Below are 22,206 nucleotides of genomic sequence, written 5' to 3' on the forward strand. Positions count from 1 at the left end.
TTACCAACACTGGCCAGGAAACCAGAATTAATAACTCTATTCTTGTGAAAGCCACTAGTGACCTTTAATGACTCTACAAATGTTCAAGACCTTCATTTTAAATCCCAATTAAAACATAACATCTCCCGTTCATGGTGCCCACCTTAATACCATAGAATCATAGGACTGGAAGGGATCTCGAGAGGTCATCTAGTCCAGTCCCCTGCACTCATGGCAGGACTAAGTATTATCTAGACCATCCCTGACAGGTGTTTGTCTAACCTGCTCTTAAAAATCCCCAATGATGGAGATTCCACAACCTCCCTAGGCAATTTATTCCAATGCTTAACCATCCTAACAGTTAGGAAGTTTTTCCTAATGTCCAACCTAAACCGCCCTTGCTACAATTTAAGCCCATTGCTTCTGGTCCTATCCTCAGCGCTTAAGAAGAACAATTTTTCTCCCCCCTCCTGGTAACAACCTTTTATGTAATTGAAAACTGTTATGTCCCCTCTCAGTCTTCTCATTTCCAGACTTAACCAACCCAGTTTTTTCAATCTTCCCTCACAGGTCATGTTTTCTAGACCTTTAATCATTTTTGTTGCTCTTCTCTGGACTTTGTCCACATCTTTCCTGAAATGTGGCGCCCAGAACTGGACACGATACTCCAGTTGAGGCCTAATCAGCGCAGAGCAGAGTGGAAGAATTACTTCTCGCATCTTGCTTACAACACTCCCGCTAATACATCCCACAATGATGTTTGCTTTTTTTGCAACATTACACTGTTCACTCATGTTTAGCCTGTGGTCCACTATGACTCCCAGATCCCTTTCTGCAGTACTCCTTCCTAGGCAGTCATTTCCCATTTTGTATGTGTGCAACTGATTGTTCCTTCCTAAGTGGAGTACTTTGCATTTATCCTTATTGAATTTCATCCTGTTTACTTCAGACCATTTCTCCAGTTTGTCCAGATCAATTTGAATTTTAATCCTATCCTCCAAAGCGCTTGCAACCCCTCCCAGCTTGGTATCATGCACAAACTTTATAAGTGTACTCTCTATGCCATTATCTAAATCACTGATGAAGATATTGAACAGAACTGGACGCAGAACTGATCCCTGCAGGACCCCACTCGTTATGCCCTTCCAGCATGACTGCGAACCACTGATAACTACTCTCGGGGAATGGTTTTCCAACCAGTTATGCACCCACCGTATAGTAGCTCTGTGATAAATAAAAGTGGGGGGATAGCTCCCTTTGATGTACACCCAGCCAGCCAGTTAGCTGTAAAATCCCTCTTGGTAGCTGTTCTTTATTTGCTTTACCTGTAAAGGGTTAAAAAGTCCCCCAGGTAAAGAAAAAAAAGTGGGCACCTGACCAAAAGAGCCAATGGAAAGGTAGAACTTTTTAAAATTGGGAAAGAAAATTTGCCTGTGTCTTTTGTTCTCTGGTCTGGAGGGTCAGAGCAGCCATGCTATAAGCAGCTAAGCCAGGTATGATTATAAGTCATCAGATCATGCCTAGAACTACTTATCTGACTCCAAATGTGTAAGTAGATCAGAATGTTTAGCTAGACGCGATTAGGGTTATTTCTTATTGGCTTGTGGACTCCTCTGCGCTAACCCCAGATGCTTTTGTTTGCTTGTAACCTTTAAGCTGAACCCCCAAGAAAGCTATTTTGGATGCTTGATTTTTGGAATTGCTCTTTTAAAATCTAGCAAAAGCCTAAGTTCCAAATGTATTTTCTTAGTTTTTGTTTCTAATAATAAAATTTAACTTTTTTAAGAACAGGATTGGATTTTTGGTGTCCTAAGAGGTTTGTGCATGTTGTTTAATTAGCCGGTAGCCACAGCTAATTTCCTTTGTTTTCTTTCTCAGGGAGGAATTCCCAAGTGCTCCTTCCTGGGTTCAAAGGGTTTTTTTTGTTGTTGTTGTTTTTTTTGCATTTGGGTGGTGGCAGCGTTTACCAAGCCACAGTCAGAGGAAAAGCTGTAACCTTGGGAGTTTAATACAAGCCTGGAGTGGCAAGTATTAATTTTTAAAATCCTTGTGGGCCCCACTTCTGCACTCAAGAGTGACAGAGTTGGGAATCAGCCTTAACAATTTCCATCTAGGTTGCATTTCCATGGTTTGTTTATGAGAAGGTCATGCGAGATAGTATCAAAAGTTTTACTAAAGTCAAGATATACCAGGTCTACCGCTTCCCCACATCCACAAGGCTGGTTACCCTGTGAAAGAAAGCTATTAGATTGGTTTGACACAATTTGTTCTTGACAAATCCATGCTGACTGTTACTTATCACCTTATTATCTTCTAGATGTTTGCAAATTGATTGTTTTATTATTTGCTCCATTATCTTTCCGGGTACAGAAGTTAAGCTGACTGGTCTGTAATTCCCCGGGTAGTCCTTATTTCCCTTTTTATAGATTGGCATTATATTTGCCCTTTTCCAGTCTTCTGGAATCTCTCCCATCTTCCATGACTTTTCAAAGATAAATCGCTAATGGCTCAGATATCTCCTCAACCAGCTCCTTGAGTATTCTAGGTTGCATTTCATCAGGCCCTGGTGGCCCATGCTGGGTACATATCCATTCAGGGCCCAATCCTACAAATGTTTACTATCAGAAGTAGCTCTTATCACTTTAAATAGTCCTATTTCTATTCAAAGGGACTACTCAAAGTAGTAAACATCTGCAGTATCCAGAACCTACAGAGAAAAGTCCTACCCACTGAATCATCTCTACCATTTCCTGCAATCCCTAGAGGTTGCTGACCAGGCTCAAGCCCTTCATTTGAGCAATCTGTTGAGATCACAGTCCAAGGAGCCATGGCTGATGAAGAAAGACCAGCTTCAGCTTCAAGAATATTGACCAAATACACTTACTGGTTAAAAAAATAGATTTCAAAATCTTCCCCTGGGATACCGTCTGGAGAGACGGGATAAATGCACCTTTGATCTAAAAGCTGTACAGCAGCTGCAGAGAGACAGTTCTTTTCATCCCAAAATACATGAGAAGAATGATCCTTTGATCTCTGAAGAGAAGGGAGCATTGACATATTTTCTAAATATTCCTTTGAAGCTAGGTAAATAAGGTATCAAAGAAGTTCTGGGAGTGTAAATACAGAAAGCATGTGTATTGTTAACAGGACTGCCTAAAACAGCAGTTTTCAAACTTTGAGCTCAGCCCCCCTTTGAGTTACAATTTTTGGTTGTGTCCCCGCACAACCCAGACAAAAATAAACACCATAACTGCCCCTCCCCCTTTGGATTGTCAGCATGGGGGAAGGCACATGCAACAGTCTCTGGGGGCAGCGGATGTTGACACTGACCCACAGGCTGGATGGCCTGCTGAGGTGAGTCAGGAGATGGAAATGGGGCTGCCCCCCCGAATGCTTCTCCGTGCCCCCATAGGGGAACACCCCCCACAGTTTGAAACCCTCTGGCTTAAACAGTCAAGAGGTAAGTCTGAAAATAAACTCACTGAAAACTTTTTCATGCCAAGAGAGCTGAGGTTGTAACGAACACCTTTCTTCTTGCTCAAATCAGACAGAAAATCTTGCTTTCACCTCCATCAATTTTGGCCTTTTCCATTAAGCAAAGGATGTTTTTTTGTTTTTGTTTTTTAACCAGAGCGCTGGTGTTAAAAATCAATAAGATATGGAAGTGTAATAACACTGGGTAACAAAACAAATCAGATCATACTCACAGCATAAAAACACCTTCTGTACCAGAGCAGCAACAACTGAAAATCATTCTGAGTTGACTTGCAGGGGTTATTTTTATTGACTCCCTAGCTCCGCCTCTCCACTCTAGGAGTGCATTTTCATAAACTTAACACTCTTGTCTTACTTCTTTCCTTTCCCCAGGGATATTACTGTGAAGGTTTTCTGTAGTTTTGCATGCCCTGAAGGGAGTAGCCAAATGCGCCCACCTGTCTTATAGAATGATGGTGTCCCCATCACTTTAAATAGCCCCCAGTCTTCAATGTTCTCCTTTTAAAGGACATTAACATGAGGAGCTTATCTGACTTTCGCTGTAATAAGATAGCAGCAATAGAGAAGATGATGATTGGAACTGAGCTCCCTTCAACTACTGTTTCCACTTTCTTCTCAAATGCACAGCTTCCTCGTGTGATGGAAGGTCTAATAGTCAAGGCCACCTTTTCTGGTGATACATTGAGGTGTCAAGGAACGGAAAGGAGAGAGGAAATTAAATGCACTTAACCCTTCTTTATACACATTAAAGTGTTTACTTCTACTAGATGACTGTACAGAATCAGCTAATTGCCCTGATCCTCTTGAGAACGGTAGGTCATTTGCCAGAGCACAAAGACATAGGGCCCTGCAAGTCCTGGAACAGCACTTAACTGGAGACCACCACCTGAGCTACTTGGTTTCTGAGCTATGAGTGTTTGAAAGATGGGCCACAGCAGAGAAGAAACTGAAGCCTATAACTGTTTAAGGCAACAGACTGGGAAAAGCTTGGCTAGCTTAGAAAAGGGGGCTCAAAATGAGCTGGAGGCTGTTGTAAAAAACAAAAGGGAAAAATTGCTAGCCAGAAAACACAGAAGGGGCAAATTTACCCTGAAGTTTTGTTACAGTAGAATATCCTTTAACACAGTGACCGTACTGCTTGTTTCCCTTTTAAGCTCTAAGATTTACCCTGGGTAACAGAAAAATACACTACATAGTAGGGGGGAAAGGAAGCACTGTACATGAAGGTGAATCTACAATGACATGACTTTCATCATAGCTGCAATTCGCTGTGCTGTAAACGATTACAAAGGAGGTGATCTTGTTTTTGCAACAAATTAATGATTTTTGAGTAACGTGTCTGAATACAAACTCTCATATCATAATAGAAGAGAAGCTCTGCTTACTAGAGAGGAAATTCAGAATTGGCCTCATTACACTAGAAAAGGAATGCCTAGACAACTAAGAAGAATTCTGTTTATTTTGTTTAACCAAAAGCTCAGAAGCAATCATGAAATAAACATGCAGCATTCCTGTACCATGACCAGTGAAATATACATGTATTGCACAACTGAGAAGGGAACTTGGCATGTCTTCCAATGCCTAGGAGCAACAGAAGAGAATTAACACAGTGGGGGCAGGGAGGTAGTCTACTTGCATAACCTTGTTTTTAAACCATGTCAGAAAATGAGCAAAGTGAAGGATAGATATTCTTTTTAAGCAATGTTTATTTAAAGTAGTGTCTTTTACTGGGATTACACTTGTGGTGAGTGGTGGGAGGGGGGCACATTTTACATTTCTACTTTAAAGAAAGACTGTAGTGATTAGTTTTGGCTCAATCCATCCCAGAAACAGGGGCTAGCCAGAAAATTTGGATCTGGATTTCAATTTCCTCAAAGTTTGGGGGTTTGGGTACATCTTTATTTTAAATACAAATATCTTCAATGATCAGCAGAAGTGGCAAGAAAAGTTAAGGAGAGACAAGCAGCAGCTGAATGGATTTGTCTTTTTCAGTGTACCAAGTCTAACAGCCTCCCCCTCCCTGGCTTAAAATGGGTGACGACACTGATAAAATTAGTGCCTGCTGTACCATTGCTTTCTGTGACCTTGGTGTGCTTTTACTGCTGGAAAGCTAGTCCCCTGGTATACTGTGGCTGGTGGAGACATAGAAATGATGCATGCTGCTGTCAGAAATTACCAAATAGCATTCTGTCTCAGCAAAAACAGCGACCTCCAGAAGCTACAGTGAAACTAGATTAACCTGTGACTGAGGTCAGACATATTTAATGGAAATATGCAGGTTCCCTGAAAACATTTATGTGACACCAGCCTGTCTTTTCTTTGGCATGCTGGATGCCTTGGCACCTGCCTTAAAAGGGTTAATGCAAAACTTTAAAACTACTACTGTCAGTGGAGAGACAAAGTGGGTGAGGTAATATCCTTTATTGGACCAACGTCTGTTGGTGACAGAGAGAAGGTTTCAAGATTACACAGAGCCCTTCTTCAGCTTTGCGTAAGCTTGAAAGCTTGTGTCTCACACCAACAGAATTTGGTCCAATAAAGGATATTACCTCACCCCACCTTGCCTCTCTAATATCCTGGGACCACCATGGCTACAACAACACTGCATAAAATCAGTGGAGTCATATTGGGTTTTGCTGACTCTTGTCCCTTTTGGCAGGTATTGACCATTCCACACATCAAGTAACTTATTTTCTTACATTTAACTTTTTTCTTTTGGCACACTTAAATTAGCAGAGTTCTATTTTACTCCATCTTCAAACTAACAAAGCCTTTATAACTGGTTTCCATGTTTTTAATCATTTCTTCTGGAGATGGTGTTTGGACTTGGGTCAGGTTTAGGTGGAGGTAAGGGGTCAGATACGGGGCTGATGAAAGAGTCAAACTGGACAACACCAAAATCTCACAAACTGTTCTCACAACATTTCCAATATCCGAGTTTGAAATCTCAGAGGGCTGACTGTTGTTGCAAACTGGAAAATTTGGATCCCACTTGAATCCAAACCCTGGTAGGTCATAGCAGGGGCAAGGTTAAGAGCCAGAAATATGAATATGAACTCTTTCCTCTGAAATTCAAAGGAATTCAGAGTCAAGATTCTAGTTTTGTCCATTTTTATTCCCATTGTTTCGGTTTTCTTCCCAAGTGACAGCAAGATGCTGAGCAGCTCACATATGGATCAAATCCCAAAATAACATCCATCTGCTCCATGGAACTATTAAAGCTGGGCATCATGGAACATTTTCAAATTGAGTTTCTTTATTATTATTAATTTGGCAGTTGCACTGTTTTGTCATATTAATATGATATACTACTTTCTAGTTGAGGATCTCGAAGTGTGTTACCAGCATAAATTATTTAGTTCAGTGGTTTTTCAATCTTTTTTCATTTGTGGACACCAAAAATTTTTTGAATGGAGGTGGGGACCCCTTTGGAAATCTTAGATATAGTTTGTGGACCCCTAGGGGTCTGCAGACCACGGGATAAGAACCACTGATTTAACTCATATGACTTCTGTGAGATATTATACAGGTAAACTGAGGCAAAGAAATATGAAGTGACTTGTCTAAGATCATATTGTAAGTCAGTGGCAGAAATGGGATGTAGAATTCAGAAATCTTGACTGCCAGTTCCCAGCCCTAACCACTAACTTAAAATAAACCAACTATACTCTGGCTGACAACTTTCAAAACAAATGACGACCCAGTGTGATTCAAAATGGCAGAAGATATTGAACTCCCAACATCTGTATTTCAAATGAAAGAGCCACCTCAGTCTTACTGCCCAGGTAAACCACAGCCAAAAATTACATAAAATAAAACAGTAGCAAATACCTGACTGCTGTTTCTTGGTAACTGTCAGTGACAAGAGTGGATGAAACCCCAATTTTTTCCATTATTCAACTTCAGCCAGTTGCGGACGTTGTTGAAAACTCCAAAGAACTATATGTGGAAATCCAGAAGTGTTTGCTCCAAGTTTAAAAAAAAAAAAAAAGACACTAGGGCAATTTGGTGGCTCATAGTCAATCTAGTTCTTCTCTAATTGCAATCATGCTAAATGATAGTACTCATACAGAGGGATTGGCCGAGAGGTTATCCTCAACCCGGATAGGTCACCAAATACTGGATGGGGAGGAGGCCTTAAATGTGCACACATTGAAAAAGAGCTTCCTGATATCGACACATCAATTTTATTTTCACATTCAAACTTATGGTACCAATACCAGCTTACAGTAATGCAGTGTCTTCTTACCAATAACCTCAGTCAGAAGTTAGATATAATTCTGTCTCTATGTTAATTCATCTTAAGGCATCGCTTATTAACAGGCTCCCACAACATCATATAACAAGGCTTGTAATTGATATTAACACTAACAAAGATGTTCCATTTAAAGCTGCACATAGTAAGAAAACCTTTATTCTGAAGATGAAAAGCCACAGTCTATCCTCCACTATTGGCTTTGATAATTCTTTATGTTGTTGTTTTATAGCATTCTTGTGGACTTTTATGAGTGCTGAGAATGAGGGAGTACCTGATGTCTTAGATACAACCATCTATGAAACTAAAGCTAACATTTCATGCAGATTCCTCATATTTTGGCTAAGACTCAGAGGTTTTTGTGGGGGGTTATTTTCCTTCAGGTTCCTTTAGAGTTTAATGTTTTCAAGCTTTTCTCAGTGTACTCTGTAAAAATTATGTGGTAACGTCATCCAGAGGATTGTAATTCCTTGAACAGCTGTACGAATCAATGTAATAACTAAGCAAACTTTTTTTGGGGGGAGGGATGGTAGAGGGGAGCCAAGTTTGATTTTTGAGCATTCTTGTCTGTGGAATTTAGGCCCACAATCTTCTAGTCATCAGGCTCGGAGTCCTATATACTGCACCAATTCAACCAGTCTCAAGAGTGGAATTTCTGTCAATAATGTTAAATATTATCAACCAGAGTGGTATAACCCCAAAAGTGCATCATCTGAAATAGTGGATTCCACATGTCATGGTAAGATCTAATTGAAAAGGGACACCTACAAGTTACAATGAAAATGTAGGCTTCATTTTAAAAACTAATTTTTACAAAGTCCAATATTAATAAAAAAATCATTTTTACGTCAATGATTTTGTTTGAGTTGGAATGTTTGCAACTCAACTATTGCAGCTTCATCCTAGTGCTTGAGAACCAGAAAGTGTACCTGGTCTATTTCTTTTGTCCAAGATGGATGAAATACATGAAGTAAACAAACAATGTAAGTGGTGATATGCAAATTTGATTTTTAACATTCTTTCAGCTTCAATAAAATCAGGTATTATTAGTAACAGGTAAAGAAACCGAGTTGTTTTTGTTGTTGTTTTTTTACGAGTGTACTTTTAACCCAATATGGAGTCTTCATGCTGTATCAAAACCTAATGTCACTTATCATACTGAGCTCCAAGTTGGCAGGCTTGTCACATTTATAGTATTGCCAACCTCAAACATTCAAAAATCATATGTCAGGCCCCCAAAAAATCAGGAGATCAGTTAAAAATAATAAAATTTTAAAAAATAATAAATCTGGGATTCTTTTTATTTTTCTTCTGGTGTTCTATCTTTTAGTATTCATGTTTTCAAGCTTTTCTCTGCAACAATGGGAGCTAGAAACTTACTTTAAAAAAAGAAGAAAGAAGGAATCTCAGCTTTCTAACTGTCACATCTCTCCAGCAACTGGGTCTTTACAACAAACATCACAATATTCACAATAAAATTGTGAGATTTGCTACAATGCATTTAAAAAGGATTCATACTTTATTCTTGATATTTATCTTTTAGGAAATTGCCAATAGTGCAGATGTTTTTCAAGAGTCAAAAGCAAAGCAGGTCAATGCTAAAATAATTTTAAACAGCTGGAAGTGACAATGGCAGCAACAACACAGCAAACAATTGTGATAAACACACTTCACTTATACAGTACAAACAAACCACCAGAAAAATATACAGTAAAGTCAATGGGTGAAATCCTGGCCCCACTGAAGCCAATGTCAAAACTCCCAGTGACTTCAACAGGACCAGGATTTCACCCCATGAAGTTATGCAGATACAAACCTGGTGAAAAGGAGCACCAGGCCCTAGAGCTATATTTGCACCATCATGATTTAGTTACATTTATTAGAAGTTTGATTATGAAATAGTGATTTCCTACTGTTCATAGGCACCCCAGAAGAGACTCCCTCACACCTTCACCTACCAGCTTGCACAGGGAGTCCTAACTAAATTCTAATGCCTCCGACTCAGCCAGACACCAAAATATATTTAATAGTAAAATGCAACGTTTCAGAAATTCACCTTAGGCGTCATGATTTTGCCTTTACATGTCTCACCTAGCAAACTTTGCCTATCATAGCACAGTAAGGTATTTTCCTCCAGTTAGAGAATCAAAGATGTATAACCTGTAAAACACCTTCTAGGAAGTAACACCCTACATAAATCACAAGTGCAATATGACATTCAGGTGTAAAATATCAATTGGGAAACTTGGTATTTGCATTTCCTTTATCAGACCTATATCTCCCTCCAAGACACTGTTAAAACATTTGTTTTATTTTCAAATTCTGATTCTTTTACTAGAATTTTAAAAAACAACTGATTTCAGTCGTGCAAAAGGAGTACTTGTAGTCTCTGAGTATGATAAAATAATTACATGACTTATTAAAATTACAGTTAAAACTTTTACACATCTCCCTCAAACAACAAAATTTGTCATAGTCATTACATTTTTTTAAAAAAACCTGTAATTCTACAGCTATCCAGTTAAGTCTTTTATTAGCACACAGAACGCATCTTCCTCTAGAAAGGAAGGATGATCTTGAGGTCAAGGCACTGAACTGTGCCTCAGAAGAGCAGGATTCAATTCTTAGCTCTGCCAGACGTCCAGTGTGATCTTGGGAAAGTCACCTAATCTCTCTGTGCCTCAGTTCCCCATCTGCAAAACGGGGGTAATATTTCCTTTATTTCATTGTCTTGTTTAATTAGAGTGTAAACTCCTCGGGGCAGAGGCTGTCTCTTACAATGTTTGTAGAGTGTCTACCACAATGTGTCTACCTGATCTGGGCTTCTAGGTGTTACTGTAACAAGGATACTAATATTATAAGATGTAATACTAAAACAAATAACCTCTGTTTTTGTATTTCACTTCCCCCATACTTATATTTATAACCTTCAATGTCTAAATAGTGTCTATTCTTTCCCACTTTGTATTGGAATAATATGGAAGAATTGGAACAATTACTATGACATTTTTGCTATTGGGGATTTATCAACTTGAAAAAAATGAATGATAGTTTCCATTGCAAAATTTGGCCTGAGATTAACCTTTCCACTGCAGTACTGAGGGTTTACCACTTGTATCTCAACTGTTTAATCTGTAAATTCCTGCAGGTAGGAATCATGTTGACTTATATGTTGTATACCAATGAGCATTCTATTGGTGCTCAGTAAATAACTCCAGAATGGGTGAGGGGAAGTCATTTTCAAGTCTCTGCCAGTGAACAAGATGCAATCAGAAATTTGTTTTACATTTTATTTCCCTAACCCTACAAAATACGGGCACAGTTTACATTACGTGAAAAACATACCGGTGATAGGCTTCCCGACGGTACTTTTTCAGAGCATGCCTATCCATGTTCGCAGGAAGATCTGCTGCATTCTGGAGTCTGTCACTCCATGAGGTTGTCATTTTTAAATGATCACTTAATTCTGGAAGAGAAAAGAGAGAAATTTGCTTAACCTGCAACATGTTTCACGAGAGTATTGTATAGCTGTTTCCGGATTACAAAAGGATCTTACAGTACAGTACTAAGAAAATTCGACAAGATGCCTACTGTAACTACTTGTGTTTATAGGTCAAACTTGTAAAGGAAGTGACTGGAGATGTCTAAGTTCTCACGTGTTTGCACTTCCAGTCATATGAATCCTAGAAAACACACTTTGCTCTGGATGCCATCACCAAACACAAACTAAAAATATCAGGCCCAATGTCTGCTCCAAATGTCTTTGAAATACCAATTTAACTTTACCATATATATCATATTCCATACAAACTGCACCCCAAAATGTTTTCCCAGAGTTAAATAATGCGGTATCAGATGTAAATAATAAATATTAGCAGATGGAGAGAGAAGCTAAGACATATGGGGAAGGGAGAAAAGATGTTTTTAGCTGAGATTTCAAATGCGATGCAGAGTCAATAAAGCAGAGAGATGCAGTGTGGCTACTCCAGATGGCTGGAATTCCACAGGTTTTCATACGTGTGTTTAGAGACAGGCCTTGTTTTTGCTGCTAAAAAAAAAAATCAGTATTTTTTACCTCAGGGTAACTAACACGCATAAATTATCACAGGGTAAAAACACACAGAAAACAGGGCACTGTAGTTTTACAGAGAGGTAAATGAGCTGAGGTCAACCCCAGGTGGGGGTCTAGTGCTGATCTTGCCTAGAAGTTTTATCTTGTGTGGGATAGCTCTCACACTTCAGTTACCCCAAGGTACAAATACACTTTTTAGCAATGAAAACAAGGCCACTGAAAAGAGGGGCACTGTGCAAGCAGAGGGAATGGGGAGAGGAGTAGAAAGAAATGACTGTAATAATTTACACTGGTATCATTTTTCAGCTTCACTCAGGTAACATATGAGGCACATTTGCAATGTATGCAATATTAATGAGTCAAATATTAACCATCTCAACTCTCCGGTAAAGTAGGTATTTACTGCCCTCCCTTTACAGCTGGGAAGCTAACACACAGAGAAGTTAACTGACTTTCACAAGGTCACAAACAGGGGTGATTATCAGAGCTAGGTTTAGAACTCCAGGCTCTGGTTCCCACTTCTGGGCTCAAACTCCTACACCAAATCTATAGATAGTTTTAAAATTGAAGAGGACAGTTTTGAATGTGACAGTCTTTGTGTGTGTATCTAGATTTTATTTGATTGCCATGAAATAAACAATATAAAAATCAAACCAAGGACAAACAATTTGGTTACAAAAATATGTCCCACACTCAGCACTGTGTGACCACTTTCCAATTACTAAAAAGCAAGATTTAACAAATGAATTTGCACCACATCCTGAACGCCGCCAGGCTTTGGCAGACAGCCTGAGGAAAGACATTCCAGAGCTCAGAGCTCTCTACCAAGAATTCCCTGCTACACATCCAGGAGGTCAAACTCTGAGGAGCAGACAGCAAGAACATTCCAGCCAACTGCAACTTCCACAACAAGGCACACAGGGGGAAAGTGTTTCTGCAATAGCCCATTCCCAGGCCATTTAGGGCTTTATAAATAATTATCAACAACTTAAACTGGACCCAAAGGCAAATGGATGGCAGTGCAGAACACAGGGCATTCAATTACCAACCTGGTCTGCTTAAAAGGCAACGCACTCTGCACTAACTGAAGCTGAGTAATCACAAGTACTGAATACTCACAGGCAGAGAGCATTGCATGTCTTGAGCTCCTAGGCACCATGGTAATAAAAATAAGAAACAACAATAATAATTGCAGTAGTCCAGGAAAAGGAGACAAAAAGCAAACATGTCTGTGGAGAGAAAGGAAGGATCGCGAACTCCAGATCAGCTGATGTTTAGAAGGTGCTCTGGGACCTTAGAAGTAGTGATGGATCGAATTAAAACCCCAAGACTGCAAACCATAAAGACTAAGGGCGGACATGCCCTCAGCAGATGGAACAGTCACAACTCCATCAATTCCTCAAGAGGCTTCAACATACCTAACCTACCAGCAACACCTCTGTCTTTCCTGGATTAATCTTAAAGCAGCTATCTTTCATCTATGGATTAGGACTCTGAGGGAAATAAATATGGCCACAAAATGGTAATGATCACTCAAAAAGATCTCCTGGCCACCGGGGCTCTGTGGAAGCAACGTCATAAAGGAGAGCATTTGATTCTTTTTCCACGTGAAGGCAGTCTGAATCCATCAACCTGCCAACCATTCTGAACATTTACACTTGTCTACCTTTTCAGATGTCTCCATCACAGCAGAAAGACATGACATAAACGACAGGCCACAATCAAAGTCAGAAGACTTTTTCCATTACTTTAGCCTCATCTTGTCACTTCAATTGCTGCATGCCATTTTTGTGCCATCTTGAAAAAAAGATGATGATACAGTGGAAAGGTGCATCTGAGTAGGAGTGCATTACAAAGGCCAGCAATGCCATGGTCCAACAGTTGGATAGTATCATTCCAAAAAGAATTCCGGAACACAGTGGATCCATTTGTTTCTCAGATGGTGGGAGTATTTTAATTGTTCACCTTTAATCGCACCCTTACATGAATGAGGAGCCAATGGAGTTGGTTGAGGTCCTGGGAGATGTGTCTGGTTTTGTAACAACATGTGAGAAAGCAGCCAGCATCATTCTGTGCATGTTGGAGTTTGAAAAGCTGAGATTTGGGGAAGCTACAGAAATCAGAGCTGCAACAACCAAGGCAAAAGGAAATGAAGGCATAAAGTAGTAGAAATTTCATTAATCTAACTTTATTTAGATAACATTGCATGATAACAAATCCTACCAAAGCAGCAATGTTTGATAATCATGTAAACTCTAACAGGCACTTCACCAGGTAAGTAGGTATTGCTCATACAGCAATGTGCCTGCTTTGAGATAAAATATTAGGAACACACAAAAGGCACAAGGATTGCAAATTTGTGGCCCCAATCCTGAAAGCCTTATTCACACAAACAGTTGTAGATTCAGATTACCTGTGTGAATAAGAGTGAAAAGATCCCACCCCAGGTTTTCTTTTTTTTTTCTTTTCTGAACACAAGTTCCTCTTTAAATTGATGCCAAGGATAGTAACTAAAAATATGATGGGCTAAACTACTCCATCCATTTGTAAGTTACTGGGATAAATATCTATCTGAGTGGGCAGCTGGCCAGTCAAGACTTTCAACTCTGAGCAAATGAAATATGATGCATCTTTCTTTAGTTACAAATCTATTTTTGAGATTAATCATCTGTAAATAGCTCCACAAAAATTAGAAACCTTTGCCTAGATAAGATGTTTTAGAAATATCTCCCTATGATTTATTACAACTGTGGTTCCTGCTAATGCAGTCATAATCAAGCGCCTTAGTGTTTCTGATACAGAGCTCATTTCGGAGAGGTATTTAAAAAAGCTTGCTGTGAAACTCTGATCCAGGCTAGCACATGACACACAAGAGTGTCTGGAGAAGAACATGGGATTTGTACACAAATTTTGAAATAAACTGATTTCCTTCTTTGTTAGATCATGCCTTATTTAGAGAACTACCCATTGAAAAGTTTTGCAAATGTTGGCAAACAGAATAGCATGCCATTGACATTCTCCCCTTCAGGGGGACTTTTACTGGCTATTTTTCTTTCCTTCATTTTTTAGCAAATGGTTAGAAATTTCTGCATCCCAGAGTAATATATATATTTGGCTTTGGTACATTATCCTTGGTTCAGCTGATTTTGTTTTTAATACTTTGACCAGGTCAGTTCATAGGATTACATGCCAAAAAAGTATAAATAAATAACAGCCGTGACAATCCCATTTTTTTAGTACATTCTCAGAGAGTTTACACAACAGAAAACAAAACCAGCACTAAACCTCTGAGTTTTAAGATACTCACAAGAAGTTTACCAAGCACTTTTTGTCTGTTCTGGGCTCATGTGTTCAGTTTTGATATCCCTAATATAATTGTTAATACTACTGTTAGGCATTCACACCATAGACAGAATCAGAATACTTTACCTTGCTTCTCTTTAGCACCTGGCATCTCAGGATCCCAAAGCCCTTTACAAACCTTAATTCTCATAACACCCTTCTGAGACAATTGGTGTTGTTATCCCCATTTCACAGACTGGAGACCTTGGGGCACAAAGAGGTGAACCGCATGTCACTGAAATTAACTGAGTTCATAAAGCAAGTCAACAGCAGAGGTGGCACCTGAATCCAGGAGCCCTGACTCCAGGTCCTCTGCACTAATCACTATACTGTACTCCCACTGTGGGTGTTGTAATACCCAACGTGGGGCTAAACATCTCGAATATACATTGTGTGACATTATAATGTGTGTTCAAGGGTGTAGGAGATATTTTAATATGTATTCAAGCATACACGTATTCTGATTTTAATATGTAGCATTGGTTGTATTGTATGGAAGTTCAATGTCTGTTAAGAAAGTCTGAAAACTTCTACAGCTATGGAGTGCTGCTTGCCAGAATAATATTTAGATTGACTCAGTCTTAGCAGGTTCATTAACAAGGCATCTTGTAATCTCCACACAACTCTAGCGCTCCCGACTTTTCTTCCCTTTTTGAACTCTGCACTGACCTTTTGTTATCCCCTATGTTCCAACAGTGCTCTCAGCTTTTCCTACTTGTTTGCCAGCTTCCATCACCTCAGTCCCTTCTTCAATGCAGAGTGTGGTACGACTACATTGAACTCATCCACACTGAAGTCCTCTTTAAAGTCCCACCCCTGCTGCACTGCTTACTGTGACTCAAGGTAATATACATATTGGGTACTCTACACACTGCAGTTACATACCGATGGCTGGCCTGTGTCAGCTGACGGGCTCTCAGGCTAAGGGGCTGTTTAATCGCAGTGTAGATGCTGCAGCATGAGCCCAAATGTCTACACCACAATTAATTAAACAGCCCCTCAGCCCGAGTCAGCTGACACAGACCTGCCACTGTTATTTAATTGAAATGTAGACATACCCAAAATGCCTATTGTTATTCCATTTTCCCTAATTTCTGTCTCTAGATTGCTAGTTCCTTAGAGCAGGAACCACTATTTTTGAATATTTGGGATGCAGCTAACACAGATGCTATTGTAAATAAATAAATAAATAATGATATTAGGACCACTGATTATCACCTGGATCTTTCACCTCATTGATGGTACCTATATTTTATTTTTTAAAATATGATCATAACAATTAAAAACAAACTACCTCCCAAAGTATGTTGGTTTAATGATGTCGGCATTGACTCATGCCAATGAAAACAACAAAATCTAAAAACCGGTCTGAAACTTATTTTTACCCATTCATTTTTGCTAAACAATAGACAGCTGATCTGCTATTTGCACTAGAAAGAACTGCATGGATAAAAAATGGAGTTCCAATCCTCAATGTAAATTTCACTGTTTTGGAAGGATTACACTAATTCCCTTAACTCTTCATCTACACATTTCTTGGGTTTTCTGGTCGAACTGTAGGGTGCCAATTCAAATCATTCTTAGCTTATCAGCCAATAATTTTGTTTAGTAGCCAATCACAAAATCATTTCTGAAGGGCGTTTTAATTATTGCTACTTTTGAAAAAATAGAACATCTATTACTTTAAAACTCTAGCAATTTTGTGAGAGCCCACAATTTCCAAATGTAAGCAGAGAAGACTGTAAATGACCTAAAGCTGAAGAACTCAGTGTAGCTCAAAAGCTCGTCTCTCTCACCAACAGAAGTTGGTCCAATAAAAGATATTACCTCACCCACCTTTCTCTAAACCAGAAAATTGTTATTTTGGTATTTTCCCTGCCTTGTGCCTTGAGTAAATTCCTCATTTTAAATCATTTTTCTCCTAGATGGCTGCCTCTTTGAGAGCATTTTTTAATTCTTTTGATGACAGCAAATAAGATCCTCTTCCTGGAACAATAATTATTTTCAAGGGATACAGTTAGCATAGTCTCAATTCACAGCAATTAGTTAATGTTTTTAGATGGCTCTGAGCATGAAAAGTGCAATATAACGGCTAAACAGTATTAACGGGCAGGAATTTGCTGTTGAATTCTTGTTCACACTAACTGCAGATGTGCATGAATTGAATTGAAAATATGCCCTGTAGTTTGCAAGTTATACTAAAAGATATAACTTGGGGGGGAGGGATAGCTCAGTGGTTTGAGCACTGGCCTGCTAAACCCAGGGTTGTGAGAGGGGGTCACTTAGGGATCTAGGGCAAAATCAGTACTTGGTCCTGCTAGTGAAGGCAGGGGGCTGGATTTGATGACCTTTCAAGGTCCCTTCCAGTTCTAGGAGATAGGATATCTCCATTAATTCAATAATTCAATATGATTGGATTCATAACACTACACCTGTGCCCCATTAATTGCACTGGCTTCTCATCCATTTCTTGGTGTTATTTAAGATCTATAAGACCTATGTGGTTTGGGTCGTGTCTGCCACAGGGCCTCTCTCTCTCCCTGTGCACCACTGCAATGGCTGAGATGTTTTTGCCAACAGTCCATAGGGAGCTGGTCAAACATTTCCTGGTCATGCATTTATTTCTTATACTTTGATTTACAGACTATAGTCTCTAGCGGGTTATTTCTGGATAGGTGTGGTAGTAGAGGGAAAAAGCTGTTTACGGGGCCTATTATGGACAGTGATCTAATTTCTGGCCAATATCCCCTGTGTACACAGGTGCTATGGTAATTGCTGCATAATTACCTATTAAACAAACCAGTTTTTATTAACTTGGATGTCTTTTCTAGACACGTGTATGGACACTCTTACGCAAAATATTATTAATTATTTGTATCACTATAGTCATGAACCAATACCCACTGTGCTAGGACTGTACAGACCCAGAACAAAAGACTGATCCTCCCTCAAAGTGCTTACAATCTAAGTGTAAGAAAAGAGACAACAGATGGAAACAGAGACAGACGGGGGAGTATAATGAAATAAGGAGACAACATTGATCAGCATGACAGGCAATGGTGTCAGCACACCAGCACCCTAACCCTTGTCAGGTTTTTTTATTCATCGTGGGAAAGGAGAGTTTTGAGGCGGGATTTGCAGGAAGATAATGAGGAAGCTTTGCAGATGTTTAAAAGGACCTCTTCCTAGGGTTGAGGAGCAACATGGCAGAAAGCATGAAGTTGCTTGTTTTAAAATGTAACAGGTGGGAGATGACAGTTGGCTTCACTGACAGAGGCAGGAGTTGAGAGATGGGTGGAGGAGGAGAGATTTTAAAAGATTGAGTGGGGCAAGATTGTATTTATCAAAGCTAGAGAAAAGGGCACTGCAGTAATAGAGACACAAGATGATGAGAATGTGGACAACAGTTTTAGCTGTGTGGATGACTAATACAGTAACTCCTCACTTAACGTTGTAGTTATGTTCCTGAAAAATGTGACTTTAAGTGAAACGATGTTAAGTGAATCCAATTTCCCCATAAGAATTAATGTAAATAGGGGGGTTAGGTTCCAGGTCAGCTTCCCCTACTCTGCAAGCACCGGGGGTGGGGGGGGCTCAACCCTCAGCCTGTCCACTCCACCCCTTCCCCCAAGCCCTCACCCTTGACCCGCCCCTTCCCCCCCCTTTACTTCGCACTGCGTCCTGGCTCCTCCCCCCTTCCTCCTGCCTCCAAAACACCCAAAGCCAGCTGATTGTCGCCAGCAGGAGGCAGGGAAGGGAGGGGGGAGGCACGCCGAGTCCTCCCCCCTCCCCCCTGCCCAGGGCAATCAGCTGCCTTGTGGCGTTTAGGAGGCAGGAGCGAGGACCTGGCGCAGGCTCCCCCTCCCTCCCCCCCTGCCTGGGGCAATCAGCTGGCTTGCCGCGTTCGGGGGGTAGGGGGAGCCTGCACGCCGAGTCCTCGCTCCTCCCCCCCCCGCCTCCAAAACACCGCAAGCCAGCTGATTGCCATGGGCAGGAGGAGGGGGGAGGAGGGGGAAGGCGCTGATCCGGCAGGCGGGAGGCGCTGTGGGGGGGGGGGGGGCGTAGGGAGGCTGCCAGCTGTGGAGAAAGCAGGCAGCCAAACAACATAAGAGTGCAGCATTGCACAACTTTAAATGAATATGTTCCCTAATTGATCAGCAACGTAACAACATTAAGCGGGATGACTTTAAGTGAGGAGTTACTGTATTTACCATTTCTTTAGCAATGCCTAGCCAAGGATCTTTCATTAATTAAGGCTTCCAACAGTCCTGTGGAGTAGGCATGTATTATTATCTCCATTCACAAGACCACCCATCCTCCCTCAGATAGTTGTCACATCTTCGTCTGTCTTGAAACAGGAGCCGTAAGTCCTCTGATAAGTTAATTAACATATTTTCCAGTCTCCATGGAGCTTCTGCGTCTCTATATCCTCTGCAGAATTGCTGTACTGCATCATCAGTGCTGGCTTTATCATTTCCAGCGGACAAACTTATGCCTCTTACATTAACAGTACACCAGGGGTAACACTAATTTTCTGCTTTCTCTACCATGCATGCACAGTACTGTCGTACATCTAGAAACAAATAATACAGGCCATACTTGCAAGATGGGAGACTCTATCCTGGGAAGCAGTGACTCTGAGAAGGCCTCGCAGGTCATGATGGCTAAGTGTGACACTGTGGCCAAAAGGGTAAATATGATCCTGAGCTGTATAAACAGAGGAATATCAATTATATTTTAAATTATATTTCTTTTGTATTTGGCACTGATGCAGCCACTACTGGAATACTGTGTCTAGTTTTGGTTTCCAGAATTCAAGAAAGATGTTGATAAACTGGAGAGGGTTCAGAGAAAAAACACAAAAATGATTAAAGGATTGGAAAACATACACCTCTACCCCGATATAACGCGGTCCTCGGGAGCCAAAAAATCTTAACGCGTTATAGGTGAAACCGTGTTATATCGAACTTGCTTTGGCCTCGAGCATTTCCGTTATTAATAGTCAGCAAACATGTCTGGCCCCGCCCCCTACCCGCCCCCCACCTACTTCCCGCCCCCTGACTGACCCCTCAGAACCCCCGACCCATCCAACCCCTCCCGCTCCTTGTCCCCTGACTACCCCCTCCAGAGACCCCCCCGCCCCTAACCACCCCTCCCAAGACCCCACCCCTATCTAAGCCCCCCCTGCTCCTTTTCCTCTGACCACCCCCTCCAGAGACCCCCCCCCGTCCCTAATCACCCCCAGGACTCCCACACCCTATCCAACGTCCCCGTTCCCCGTCCCCTGACCACCACCCCCAGAACCTCTGAACCATCCAATCCCCCTGCTCCCTGTCCCCTGACCGCCCCCTGAGACCCTCTGCCCCTTATCCAACCCCTCGGCCCCTGCCTGGCACCCTTAACATGTCACTCAGAGCAGCGTGTCGGAGCCAGACACGCTGATCTGCCGGAGCGCGCAGCCCCGCCCCCCACAGCGCTGCTTTACCGCGTTATATCCGAATTCGTGTTATATCGGGTCGCGTTATATCGGGGTAGAGGTGTACCTTATAATGAAAAATGTAAGAAGCTCGATCTGTTTATCTTAACAAAGAGACGGTTAAGAGGTGACTTGATCACAATCCATAAGTACCTACATGGGGAACAGAAATTTGATAATAGAGGGCTCTTCAGTCTACAAGACAATGGTATAATAAGATTCAATGGCTGAAAGCTGAAGCAAAACAAATTCAGACTAGAAATAAGGTGCAAATTTCTAATAGTGAGGGTAATTAACCATTGGAACAACTTACCACAGGTTGTGGTGGACTCTCCATCACTGGAATTTTGTTACTCAAGATTGGATGTTTTTCTAAAGATATGCTTTAGTTCAAATAGGAATGAAACAGGGAAGTGCTATGACCTGTGTTAATCAGGCTAATTGATCACAATGGTCCCTTCTGGCTTTCTAATCTATGAATAAAGGGGACTCCTGCCCTCTACAATGATACTAATTGACCACAAAACCAAGACAATGCTTTGAAGTTGTTAATACAATCTTGGTGTATGGACAAAAGGTTGCTTTTGGGGAATCTCAAAGTGCACAAAAAGCTTCCGCTCATTGTAAATGAATGAGTATTGTACAATACAAGACTTAGTCAGAGCCCTCAATATTGCACCTATTCTACTCACTCTATTAAGACTCCTTCTATTAAGAGCTAATACAATCCTGGGATGCATAAACAAGGGAACCCTGAGTAAGAGTAGAGACATTATTTTACCTCTCTATGAGGCCCTGGTGTGACCACTACTGGAATAAGGTGTCCAGTTCCAGTGTCCACAACTCAAGAAGGATGTTGATAAATTGGAGAGGATTCAGAGAAGAGAATGACTAAAGGATTAGAAAACATGTTTTACAGTGATAGACTCAAGGAGCTCAATCTATTTAGCGTAACAAAGAAAAGGTCAAGGGGTGACTTGATTACAGTTTATAAGAATCTACATGGGGAATAAATATTTGATAATAAGCTCTTCAATCTAGCAGAGAAAGGTATAACACAATCCAGTGAGCAGAAGTTGAAGCTAAACAAATTCAGACTGGAAATCAGGTGTAAATTTTTAATGATGAGAGTAATTAACCACTGGAACAATTTGCTAGGGGTTGCTGTGGATTCTCCATCACTGACTATTTTTAAAACATGACTAGAAGTTTTTCTATAGTATATGCTCTAGGCAGGGTGGATAAAAATCAATGCTTTTTTTTTTTTTTTTTTTTAAATAAAAAAATCGGATTTTATTTAAATCCGATTTTTTTGATAAAATGCTTTTTGAGGAAAAAACTTATCTAAAGATATCTTTGAGCTATAATGTATCTTAATTAAAACTATCTCATCATGGAATAGGGATTATAAATTCTAATTCTATAGTATGAGACAATATATTCATGTAATGTCTAAGAAAAGTTTTGTAAATGAGTTCCAGTAGTTCATGGATTAGGGACCCAATCTTATGGGGCTCCAGGGACTTCTGTATAGATCATTTAGGTTAATCTTTCTATCTACCCAATGGGACTCAGTGCTCAGTCTAG

General features: G+C 40.5%; 1 protein-coding gene across 1 annotated transcript in view; it reads right to left on the minus strand.

Annotated features, from left to right (window-relative positions):
* Positions 1-22,206, minus strand: part of NT5C2 (5'-nucleotidase, cytosolic II) — an 83,265-nt gene that overhangs the window by 49,738 nt on the left and 11,321 nt on the right. Inside the window, exon 2 of the mRNA XM_065407293.1 lies at positions 11,075-11,195. Within this exon, the coding sequence (XP_065263365.1) occupies positions 11,075-11,175 (101 nt within the window). The 5' untranslated portion in view covers positions 11,176-11,195. The remainder of the gene's footprint in view (positions 1-11,074; positions 11,196-22,206) is intronic.

This window comes from Emys orbicularis, chromosome 7, assembly GCF_028017835.1.
Source record: "Emys orbicularis isolate rEmyOrb1 chromosome 7, rEmyOrb1.hap1, whole genome shotgun sequence".
Classification (NCBI taxonomy): Eukaryota; Metazoa; Chordata; order Testudines; family Emydidae; genus Emys; species Emys orbicularis.